This window comes from Grampus griseus (genome assembly GCF_964374135.1).
Source record: "Grampus griseus genome assembly, chromosome: 3".
Classification (NCBI taxonomy): domain Eukaryota; kingdom Metazoa; phylum Chordata; class Mammalia; order Artiodactyla; family Delphinidae; genus Grampus; species Grampus griseus.
Window position 1 is genome coordinate 171419800 of NC_139019.1, and position 12683 is coordinate 171432482.

At 49.3% G+C, this 12683-nt stretch overlaps 1 protein-coding gene across 1 annotated transcript in view; it reads left to right on the plus strand.

Moving 5' to 3' along the window:
* Positions 1-2750: 2750 nt before the first annotated feature.
* Positions 2751-12683, plus strand: part of TMPRSS9 (transmembrane serine protease 9) — a gene marked incomplete at its 5' end in the record, with an annotated part of 32982 nt that continues 23049 nt past the window's right edge. The window contains 5 exons of the mRNA XM_082650483.1: positions 2751-2892; positions 6361-6488; positions 9729-9796; positions 9909-10088; positions 10881-10918. Of these exons, the coding sequence (XP_082506609.1) occupies positions 2751-2892; positions 6361-6488; positions 9729-9796; positions 9909-10088; positions 10881-10918 (556 nt within the window). The remainder of the gene's footprint in view (positions 2893-6360; positions 6489-9728; positions 9797-9908; positions 10089-10880; positions 10919-12683) is intronic.

Genomic DNA, 12683 nt, shown 5'->3' on the forward strand with positions numbered 1-12683 from the left:
AGTTGACTTTCAAATAGCATTTAATGGGTGAAGTGGCATTGTATTTACTTTCTATGCCACAAAACAATATCACCACACACTTAGTGGCTTAAATCAACACACATCTATTACCTCTCGGTGTCTGTGGGTCGGGAGTCTGGGCACGGCTTCGCTGGGTCTGCTGCTCAGGGTCTCCCACAAGACAGCAATCAGGGTGTCAGTCGAGGCTGCCGTCCCATCCAAAGTCTCAACTAGAGAAGGATCCACTTCCCAGCTCACAGGGTTGTGGGCAGAATTCAGTTCCTTGTGGTTGCAGGACTGAGGACCTCAGGTCATGGCCGCCATCTTGGATTCTGCCTACCATGGCGTTCCTTCCATCTCTCAGGGGCTGACGAGCTCTCAGGTTGTGTTTAGTGGGCCAGTTGACCGTGGTGCGGTATTTTGTGGGCCACCCTGGGGTGAATCCACTGCCCCAAAGAGAGTGAGCCGCCAGCAGGAGGAGGAGGCTTCTCTTCCAGCACCTGCATTGTGACACCAGGGCAAACTCTGACATTCATATTTGCAAATCCTCTTCCGCGTCAAAGCATTAGTGATGACTCATCCGCTGGGGATGGCCTTATGCAGGATGGGCAGATGTTTCTAAAGGGCCAGAGAGTAAATACGCTCAGCTTTGCAGGCCAGATCAGTCTCTGTCTTGACCACCCAACTCCACCATTGCATCACGAAGGCAGCCAAAGATAATATATACCTCTGGGTTTCTCAGACTCAGCACCACTGATATCTTGGGCTGGATCTTTCTCTGTGTGGGGCCGTCCTGGGCACTGTGGGTGTTGAGCAGCATCCCCGGTCCCCACCCATCAAATGCCGGGGGCACCCCCAGTCGCGGTAACCCAAAATGTCTCCAGATATCACCATGTGTCACCATTGGGGGCAAAATTGCTCCCAGTTAGGAACCACTGATTTCATCAAATGGACATATCTGTGTTTCAATATAACTTTATTTATAAAAAGGTGTGAAGCCAGCCAACCCTGGACTAGACATTTACCTTTAAGATGAGGTCAGGACTTCCCTGGTGGTGCAGTGGTTAAGAATCCGCCTGCCAATGCAGGGGACACGGGCGCCACAACTACTGAGCCTGCTCTCTAGAGCCCACGCACCGCAACTAGTGAGCCCCCGCGCCACAACTACTGAACCCCAAGCGCCTAGAGCCCATGCTCCGCAACAAGAGAAGCCACTGCAGTGAGAAGCCCACTCACCGCAGCTAGAGAAAGCCCGTGTGCAGCAACAAAGACCCAACGCAGCCAAAAATAAATAAATAAATAAATAATAAAGATCAAGTTGAGATCTGACCAAAAAAAAAGATAGAAGAGGTCAGTACACCCTGGGGCTGTGTTGCCAACCACAATGCATTTAGAAAACGGTCTGATTGTGTTCTGTCAACTGGGCACACCTGGGAAACCAAAACCCAATGCAGGTGACTATTCCACAAGCCGTATTCGTTCAACAAATATCTGAGTGTCCTGTGAGTCTTTTGTGATGAGGATTTTCCAGGGGGATGGATGGATGTGGAATCTCAGGGAATAGCTGGTTGCAGAGAGGAGACTCCCTGAGTGTGACAGAGGGCGGTCTGTAGCTGGGGGTGGAAGAGGTCAAGAGGGCTTCCTGAAGGAGGAGACATTCACCCAGACCAAGAGTGGAGGGGCTGCTTCAGACACCCCATGAGCAGAGATGGAGGGGTGGATGGTGGGGCCTGGAGGGGTGGCGGTCTACCAGACAACCCCCACTTCACCCCAGTCTCACCATGAGAGAAACACGAGACAGACCCCCAAAGAGGGACATTCCGCAAAATATCAAGACTACCCAGGGCATCACAAAGTCTGAGAAACCATCATAGCCCAGAGAGGTCACAAGGACATGTGATGACTGTCACATGGGATCCTGGATGGGGTCCTGGGACAGAAGAGGAAATTAGGGGGAAACTGAGGAAATCTGAATACACTGTGGACTTTGGTTAGTAATAGCGTATCAATATTGGTTCGTTAAGGGACTTCCCTGGTAGTCCAATGGTTAAGACTCCAACTTCCACTGCAGAGGGGCACGGGTTCGATCTCTGGTCAGGGAACTAAGATCCTGCATGCCGTGCAGCCAAAAAAAAGAAAAAAATGGTTAATTAATTGTGACACATGTACCAGACTTTATATTAGGGATGCTGGGTGTGAGTTATGTGGGCTCTCTGTGCAATTGTCTCAGTCACCTCAAGCTGCCGGAACAAATAGCATAGACGGAGCAGCTTAAACAGCAGACATTTTTTCTCTCCCACTTTTGGAGGCTGGAGGTCCAAGATCCAAGTGTCGGCGGTGTTGGTTTCTGGTGGGAGCTCCCTTCCTGGCTTGCAGACGGCTGCTTCCGGAAGGAACACAGCCTTCTATTATTTAGAACTCTGACCTCCGGAACCGTCAGATAATAAATCTGTGTTCCTTTAAGCCACTGGTTTGTCGTCATTTGTTACAGCAAGTGCCGGAAACTCATACATGCTCTTCCCAGCAAGGGCCCCGTGGGGATCCCGCGTGTGCCAGCCCAGCCAGCAGTCATGTTGAATCCGTTTTTATGTTTTGCGTGGAGCCCCCGACGCCTAGGGCGCTGTTGATGGCTGTCACGTCTGCACAAGGAAGACCCTTGCTTAGGGAAAGAGAAACGCCCCCAGCTCTGACCTCCTTTTTCTCTCTGTTTTCTGCTGGCTTCCAGGTTGCCGTCCCCACGTCTGGGAGCCATGGAGCCCACCGCCAGTGACTTACAGCTGGTGCCCAGGGCAACCAAGGACATCCAGCCTACAGACGCCGCATGCTGCCGGGCAGCCCTCTCGGCCATGGTGGCCACCAGCATCGTCATGGTCACCCTGGGAGTCCTTGTGGGTGAGTGGCCACAGACTTGCACGGGTCCACACGGCAGGCAGCTTGCACTAAGATGCCTGGGAGTGGCTCAAAAGTGTCCCAGAGCAAAGGGCTGAGCATGCAATGCAGTACACAGAGGCCACCCAACAGCGAGGCGATGGGACCGGGTTCTGAGTGTGGCTGCACTTAGTCCTGGGCTAGGCGGTGGGTGCCTGGGTGTCGAGGCAATACCTGCAAATTTCAGGTTTCCCACCAGTGGGATTCTTTATTTATTTTAATACCATGTGTTTGATTTTGTTTTTTTAAATATTTATTTATTTTTTATTTGGTTGCTCTGGGTCTTAGTTGCTTAATGAAGATTCACAACCAGGGTGAAATGGAGACCAGTAAGGGAAATGAACTTTTTTTTTTTTTTTGCGGTACTCGGGCCTCTCACTGTTGTGGCCTCTCCCGTTGCGGGGCAACAGGCTCCGGACGCGCAGGCTCAGCGGCCATAGCTCACGGGCGCAGCTGCTCCGCGGCATGTGGGATCTTCCTGGACCGGGGCACGAACCCGTGTCCCCTGCATTGGCAGGCGGACTCTCAACCACTGCGCCACCAGGGAAGCCCGGGAAATGAACTTTTAAAAAACCCTTGAGAGGGGCTTCCCTGATGGCACAGTGGTTAAGAATCCGCCTGCCAATGCAGGGGACACGGGTTCGAGCCCCGGCCCAGGAAGATCCCACATGCCACGGAGCAACTAAGCCCGTGCGCCACAACTACTGAGCCCACGCGCCACAACTATTGAAGCCCACCTGCCTAGAGCCCTTGCTCTGCAACAAGAGAAGCCACCGCAATGAGAAGGCCACACACTGCAAAAAAAAGTAGCCCCCGCTTGCCGCAACTAGAGAAAGCCCGCGCACAGCAACGAAGACCCAACGCAACCAAAAAAAATAATAATAAATAAATAAATTTATAAAAATAAAAACCTTGGGCTTCCCTGGTGGCGCAGTGGTTGAGAGTCCACCTGCCGATGCAGGGGACACGGGTTCGTGCCCTGGTCTGGGAAGATCCCACATGCCGCGGAGCAGCTGGGCCCGGGAGCCGTGGCCACTGAGCCTGCGCGTCCGGAGCCTGTGCTCCACAGCAGGAGAGGCCACAACAGTGAGAGGCCCGCGTACCACAAAAAAAATAAATAAATAAAAAGAAAAAATAAAATAAAAACCTTGAGAAATTTGAAAAGTCCCCAAAAGTATAAGTGAGCAGTCGTTGACTTTCCCACCTCCCACAGTCAAAAGTGGCTCCCACTTCATGTTTGCTTCTAATGTAGGTACATTCATGTTATTTACAATGAAACATATGAAATGATGACCTGTGGTGAATGCTGCGAGGCTGCAGTTATAAAAACACACAAAGGAAGGTCTTTTTATGTCAGTGGAAGGTTCCACAGAGCCCTGCCGCCTGCATAGAATTCCAGAGCTGCCCCACACCTCGACGTGGTAGCCCTGAGCCACGGCGCTGTTTAGACTGAGTCAGCTTAAATTAAATAACAGGTAAAGTCCAGTTCCTCCGTCCCCACCAGCCACATTTCACGAGTAGTTCGTGGCTTCTGCAGGGGATACTCAGATCTAGAACCTTCCGTCATCAGGGGAAGTTCTGCTGGGCAGCCCTGCTCTGGACTGGGCTCCTTCTGAGATGAGCTTGCTAGTTCTGTGTGGGAATGTAAAGGTCACCTTTCGTCCTTGACATGCTCACGGTAACTGACAGTTTGGGGGGGAAATGCTGTCGTATGGCAAAATAATAAGTTGGTAATCCAATGTGGGATGTATATTTTTTAAATATATATATTTAAAATGTATTTTTAAAAATATATTTAAGGGGCTTCCCTGGTGGCGCAGTGGTTGGGAGTCCGCCTGCCGATGCAGGGGACACGGGTTCGTGCCCCGGTCCGGGAAGATCCCACATGCCGCGGAGCGGCTGGGCCCGTGAGCCATGGCCGCTGAGCCTGCGCGTCCGGAGCCTGTGCTCTGCAACGGGAGAGGCCACAACAGTGAGAGGCCCGCGTACCGCAAAAATATATATATATATTTAAGATATATATACTATATTTAAATATATATATTTGTGAATATCTGGAATAAGTCAGAGGCTGGCACGGCTGACAGAGGCCCTCTAGTGGCTGTGGGGTGAAATGCATGAAAATTGGGCTCTGTTGGTGGGTGGGGGGTGGCCGTGTGTTCGTGTGTCCATGTGTCCTCACGCTACGGAGAGACAGGGGACAGTTGCACACCTCCAGTCTAGAAGCACAGCTACATTTTGGGATAACAGGTAGATAGAATCTCCAGCAGGACCTCTGAAACTGAGGAAGCCTCTAAGAAACACTTAAAATTTAAAAACAATTTTTAAATTACAATTCAAATTTGTCCCCTTCCCAGACAGCTCAAAATTTTATTTGGAAGTATAAAATTTTACACGGGCCCTTGCTGGGCTGTTTCTCCAGTTGCCTGGGAGCCCATGGTTATTTCAGAGGGAAAGTGTGAGGCTTATTTGGGGCCCAGAACATAAGCACATGGGTCTACACAGCAGGGTTCTTGTTTTCTTTCTTTTTAGTTCCTTGCATGAGAAAACACACCAATTTTAGAATTACTTTAGACTCTTCTATCTATTGAATAAACAAATATCTAAATATCGAGCTGGTTGAATATTCATTCAAATAAATAGAGCTGAGAGCCAGCTTTCACAGTGTAGGTGGCTGCTGCTTCTATTTCTTAATTTAAAAAAATTTTTTCAAGTTTTTTGCTTTTTTTCTGGCCATACCACATGGATTGTGGGATCTTAGTTCCCCGACCGGGGATTGGACCCAGGCCCCAGCAGGGAAAGCGCTGAGTCCTAAACACTAGACCACCAGGGAACTCCCTACTTCTAGTCTTTTAATTTTGTAATTATGATCATTTTTGACTGACGGACCCCTTTGCCAGTCTCACATATTTTCGACAGTTAGAAACACGTGTCTTCATGTATCACGTAGGGTTGTCTTCTTTACAACATTGTATGACGGTTCTTCTTTGCCGTTGTGTACTTTTGACAACCGTTGGAAACTATTATTCAAAGGGTGGTGTCATGGGCCGGGGTTCGAGGGTCCTGGCACCCCTGGCTGTGCCCCTGGGGTATTTGGTGCCCCTTCCCAGGGAGGAGGTGGGAATTGTCCCAGAGTCGAGGGAAGGTCTTCCTTCTGAGGCCATTTCAGCCATTTTTGGCTAGGATCCAGTCCTCCCCTTAGGGAAACCTGGGGATGCCTGGGGCTTTGGGTACCTGGGGGCCTTTGGGTGGGTGATGGGTGAGAGCTGACAAGGGAGCACTGTTAATAATCACTCAACCCCCGGGAAGTCAGCCCACCCCCCGTTTTTTGGGGGTGACCACCCCAGGGTGATGGGGGGCCTCAGAGGCCGGCTTGACTGAGCCCTGCCCCTGCAGGTGGGCGCTCTCACGGGGCCCTGGTCTTGTCCGCAGCCTCCCTCTCTACACAGGGTGTCAACGTGGAGCACACAGCCGAGCTGCGAGGGATCCGGTTTGCCCCCAGCTTGCAGCAGGAGACCTCAGACTATTACCGCACGCTGACGCCCACTCTGGAAACGCTGGTGAGGGTTCTGGGAGCCAGGGGGGCCACGTGGGAGGCCAGGGGCTCTGACTGAGGCAGCAGAGCAATGGGAGGCCCAGGTAGCCTCTGAGGTAGGGAGGGGGCCCCATGGGGTGAACAGGGCAGGGGCTGATGCATTCCAGAATGCAGGGGAGGGTAGCATTCGATGGGAACTGACTGCTGCAGGATCCGTAGGCCACGTTGAAAGGTTGTAAACTGCATTTCGGTAGAGAAATCAGAACCCTCCTACGTGGCTGGTGGGAATATGAAAAGGGGCAGCCACTGTGGAAAACCGTCTGGCAGTTTCTCCAAACGTTAAAAATGGAGTTACTATCTGACCCAGCAATTCTGCTCCTGAGTGTCTGCCCCAGAAAAACAAAACCGTGAGTCCACACAGAAACTTGTACACGAATGTTCATGGCAGCGTGATTCATAACGGCCCCAAAGTGAAAGCAGCCCACATGTCCATCGACAGACGATGGATAAACAACTGTGGTCCCTCCACACGTGGGAGCATCACTCAGTCATGAGAAGGGGTGAAGTCCTGACACTCGCTACAACGTGGACGGACCTTGAGAACATGATGCTCAGTGAGAGAAGCCAGACACAGAAGGACCCACAGGGTGTGATTCCACTGATGGGAAACGTCCAGAACAGGCAGATCCACAGACACAGACAGTGTGTTCCTCGTTGTCAGGGGCTGGGGAGAGGATGGGGGTGACTGCTGATGGGAATGGGGCTTCTTTTGGGGTCATGAGAATGTTTTAAAATTGTGATGAGGTTGTACAACTCTGTGAATATACTAAAACCCATCTAATTGTACACTTGCAGAAGGTGAGTTTTTATGGTAGGTGACTTTTAAAACATAGTTTAAAATTTTATCCTAAGGGAAAGAGAAAGGTGACTAGGTAAGGATTCATTTTAAATGTGTGACAAGATGTGAGAGAAGCAGGGGGACAGTTAGGAGTCACCATCGTCTAGACCAGGAGTCAGCAAACTTTCCCCGTAATAGGGCCAGATGGTCCATATTTTTGGCTTTTGGGGGCCAGAGAGTCTGTCTTGACTGCTGGGCCTTGTGTTGTAGCCTGAAAGCCGCCATAGATGACATGGATGAGTGGGTGTGGCCGTGTGCCAATAAACCTTTATTTATGGACACTGAAATTTGCATTTCATACCATTTTCATGCACCGTGAAATATTTTCCTTTTGTTTTTTTTTACATTTAAAAATGTAAAAACCATTCTTGTCCGTGATCTTTGCAAAAACAGCCAGTGATTCTAATTCAGCACATGGGCCGTATTGCTAATCTCAATCCCGTATCTTAAAGCAGCAAGGTCCAGTAGAAATGTAACAGAAGCCCCATGTGTAATTTAACATTTTCTGGTAGCCACTTTTTAAAAAAAAAAAAGTAAAAAGAATCAGGTAAGATTATTTTTAATAATACATTTTATTTAACCCAGAATATCCAAAATGTTATCATTTCAACATGTCATCAACCTTTATAAAGCAGGTATTAATGAGATATTTTACATTCTTTCCTTTGTATTGAGGCTTCCAACCCTGGTGTGTCTTTTTTTTTTTTAAGTTTATTTATTTTTTGGCTGCGTTGTACCTTTGTTGCTGCAAGCGGGCTTTCTCTAGTTGCAGTGTGTGGGCTTCTCATTGTGGTGGCTTCTCGTTTCAGAGCACCGGCTCTAGGCGCGCGGGCTTCAGTAGCTGTTGAACCCGTGTCCCCTGCATTGGCAGGTGGATTCTTAACCACTGCGTCACCAGGGAAGTCCCCCAAACCTGGTGTGTCCTTTACACTCACATCTCAGGGTGGATACTGAGCTTCCACTGGGAAAACTCCATCCCTACTTAGAATTTGTAACGTTTACAGACCCAAGATGCTCCAGATATACTTAAGAATTTGCCAGTGACTGAATCAAGTATCCGTTTTGAAATTGAAGCGTGAATTCATTAAAATTGAACAAAATGTGAAAATCAGTTCCTCTGTGGCACCAGCCACATTTCAAATGCTCAGTTTCTACATATGGCCGGCGGCTGCCATATGGGGTGAGGCAGGTGCAGAACATTTTGGAAATTTGTGGAATGTTCTACAGGACAGTGCAGGTCTGGGTGTGGGCTATGGGGATGTGGACTCAGAGGGTGCGGTTCAGAGAAGCAAATTGGATTGAGGGTGTTTTAGATGAGCGGATGAACGGGCGTGACTGTGCATCACGTGTGTTTAGGGAGCGAGGATGGTGACCATAGGATTTAGCACCTAAGCAGGACATTCTGCCAGGGGACAGGGACGCTGTCAGTGACTACATTGGGAGAGCAGATGAACGGGGTTACATGGTCACCCTACGTGTGGGTGACGTGAGCTGCCGAGGGGAGAGATGTGGGCCCTTCGGTGCCCAAACCGAGACAATCCTAGGAGACGCGGACAGTGGTCACCCTAACAGCACATGAAGGACGAGGACCTTCCTGATAGCATCTGCTTGCACAAAGTGGGCTCAGCCACAGAGGGTTTTTTTAATGTAAAATTCACATAAAACATAAAATTATCCTTTTCTTTATTATTATTTTTTTCTTTTGGCCACGCTGTGTAGCTTGTGGGATCTTAGTTTCTCAACCTGGGATTGAACCCGGGCCCCCGGCAGTGAAAGCACCGAGTCCTAACCACTGGACCACCAGGGAATTCCCTAAAATTATCCACTTTTAAAGTGACTGATTCAGTGGCATTTAGTACATTCACCAAGCTGTGCAACCATCACCTCTAATTCCAGAACCTTCCATCACCCAAAAAGGAAACCCCACCCTCATCAGCAGTCACCCCCTCCCCCTCTCCCGCAGCCCCTGACAACCAGGAACCCACGCTCCGTGTCTACGGATCTGCCTGTTCTGGACGTTTCCCATCAATGGAGTCACACCCTGTGTGTCATTCTGTGTCTGGCTTCTCTCACTGAGCATCGTGTTCGCAGGGTCCGTCCACGTTGTAGGAGTGTCAGGGCTTCACCTCTTTTCATGGCTGAGTGATGCTCTCGTGTGTGGAGGGACCACGTGGGGTTTCTCCATCATCTGTTGGCGGAGCTATATTTTCATAGGCACGACTTCGAGATGCCTGTCCTGTCTCTTAGTTCTGTGAGTTGGCCGCACACATGGAGTTGAAGAGGAGATGCTTTTCCACCCCCTTCCCAGCTGTCCCCCCCAGGAGTCTCCGCAGAGTCTCACATTTGCCACGGTTGTTTCTGTTGTAGTTTGTCAGCAGCTTTCGGGAGACAGAGTTGGAGGCCAGCTGTGTGGGCTGCACAGTGCTCAGTTACTGGTGAGTTGGGGCCTCCTTGGAGGTGGAGGAAGCTTGGTGGTTGCCTGAGAGACTGCAGAAGATTCCAGCCAAGAGGCACCCTCCCTCTCAAGGGCCAGTGTCCTCCCCGCAGGGCGGGCAACGCCAGCATCCTGGTGCGTTTTCGGCTGCACTTTATGCAGCCGGCCCTGTGGACACCGAGCCTGAGCCTGGAGGAGGAGCTGCTGCAGCGGGGACTCCGAGAGAGGCTGCAGGGCCGCGGCATCCCCCTGGCCCCCTATGGCACCATCGTGTCCGCCCAGCTCACAGGCGAGTGGCCCCAGAGACAGGGCGACGTTGGGAGGGGCTGGAGGGACATGCTGGGGAAGGGGAGCCAAATGAAAGTCGCATTAAACTCGAGGTTTTCCATAATCGCCCCCGTGGTGACAAGGAAACATATACCCATTGCTTTACCCTCTATGGTCTAGACCAGGGGGCAGCAACCTATAAATATTTTCATCTTTGCCACCCATTGGGTCTCTGTCCAGATGGCTCAACTCAGCTATTATAGCACAAAAGCAGCAAAGACACTATATAAACAAACGGACACCACTGTGTATCAATAAAACTTTATTTACAAAAACAAGTGGTGGGCCGGATTTGGCTCCTGGCCCCTGGTATAGAAATAAGGGTAAATGTTATGCTCTAAAATTCTAAGATTGCTGTGCGTTGTGATTTGAGAACCAGGCATGAGGTCAGACTGCTCAGATTTTAAAATTGTTGCCTTGACCTTGCCCTGCAGGACATTTACAGTCCCCTCTCCACCACTCCCGACACACTCAGTGAGTCTCAGTAACCTCGCCAGCACTAAGAGAGCTTTCTGAGGGGATGGAAGTGTTTTGGGTCGGTGCCATCCACTCTGGCAGCCACCTGCCCCACGCGGCTGTTGAGCTCTTATCGTGAGGAATGGAATATTTCATCTGATTTCATCTTTGCTGATTTAAGTCAGAATTTAAGTGGATCCCAGGTGGACAGCGCAGACCACTGCTTTGCAATACGATGTTGTCAGAGAACCTCAATGCTTGCTAAATGAGCTTATATCTCTTCTCCGTTTTGCCGCAGGAAGCCAGAAAGAGCTGCTGACAGAAAGAGACTTAAAATCAGGTATGTTTTGTTGAATGGATAAAGAAGATGTGGTATATATGTGTACAATGGGATGCTACTCAGCCATAAAAAAAGGATGAAATAATGCCATTTAAAGCAACATGGATGGACCTAGAGATTATTATACTAAATGAAGTAAGTCAGAGAAAGACAAGTATCACTTATATGTGAAATCTAAAATATGACACAAATGAACCTATCTACAAAACATAAACAGATTCACAGACATAGAGAATAGACTTGTGGTTGCCAAGGGGGAGGGGGGTGGGGGAGGGAAGGATTGGGAGTTTGGGATTAGCAGATGCAAATTATTACATATAGGATGGATAAACAACAAGGTCCTACTGTATAGCACAGGGAATTATATTCAATATCCTGTGATAAACCATAATGGAAAAGAATATGAAAAAGAATGTATATCTGTGTGAGCAGACAATTTAAAAGTGAGGCACTTTGAATTATTCAGAGCCAAGCACGATTAAGAGGAGGCATTATTGTTTTTGTTTTGTTTTTAAGTGATGGAAAGTTGTTATTAAAAGAAAAGACAAAAAACAATTTGGGGGAAAAAAAAGAAAAAAGAGTAGATATCACCTGGAATCTCATTGCTTTTACTATTTTGGTGACTTTCCTCCCAGACGGCTCATGACACATCTACAGATACATTTATTTAGCTTTACATCAATGGTTCCCAACTAGGGGTGATCCTGCCCCCCCAGGGGACACAGGGTGATGTCTGGGGACATCTGTGGTTGTCACGATGGGGGCTGCTCTTGGCATTCAGTGAGTGGGGCCGGGGTGCTTCTCAACATCCCACAGTGCCCAGGACAGCCCCCACAGATAATGGGCCCAAATGTGAACCTACACTTCAGTGGCAAATTTTATGTTATGTGTACTTTATTACAATTTTAAAAATTAATTTCACCTATTTCTTACTTTAAAAAAAAATTCTTTATTTATTTCGTTGCACCAGGTCCTAGTTGCAGCAGGCAGGCTCATTAGTTGTGGCTTGCCGGCTCCTTAGTTGCGGCACGTGAGCTCCCTAATTGCGGCTCACTGGCTCCTTAGTTGTGGCTTGTGAACTGTTAGTTGTGGCATGCATGTGGGACCTAGTTCCCTGACCAGGGATTTAACGCGGGTCCCCTGCACTAGGAGCTCAGAGTCTTATCCACTGAGCCACCAGGAAAGTCCCCCTATTTCTTACTTTTTAAAAACATGGTGGGACTTCCCCAGTGGTGCAGTGGTGAAGAATCCGCCTGCCAGTGTAGGGGACACAGGTTCGATCCCTGGTCCGGGAAGATCCCACATGCCGCGGAGCAACTAAGCCCGTGTGCCACAACTACTGAGCCTGCGCTCTAGAGCCCATGAGCCACAACTACTGAGCCCGCGTGCCGCAACTACTGAAGCCCACGTGCCTAGAGCCCGTGCTCCGCAACAAGAGAAGCCACCACAATGAGAAGCACACACACCACAACAAAGATTAGTGCCCTCTCGCCGCAACTAGAGAAAGCCCGCACGCAGCAAGGAAGACCTAACGCAGCCAAAAAATAAATTAATTAAAATAAATTAATAAATAAATAAAACGTGGCTGATAGAAACGTAAAAGTACATACATGGCACACATACGCTTAGGTTCCATAGCCCTGGCCCCGGTGCTGACTAGCATTCTCATGTGTTACATCTCTGTACTAATTCTGAGAAAATTATTTCAGAAACATTCAGAGAAAAGGAAGCAGAGAAGAGATGCCTTCCACGCTCTAGAGTTTCC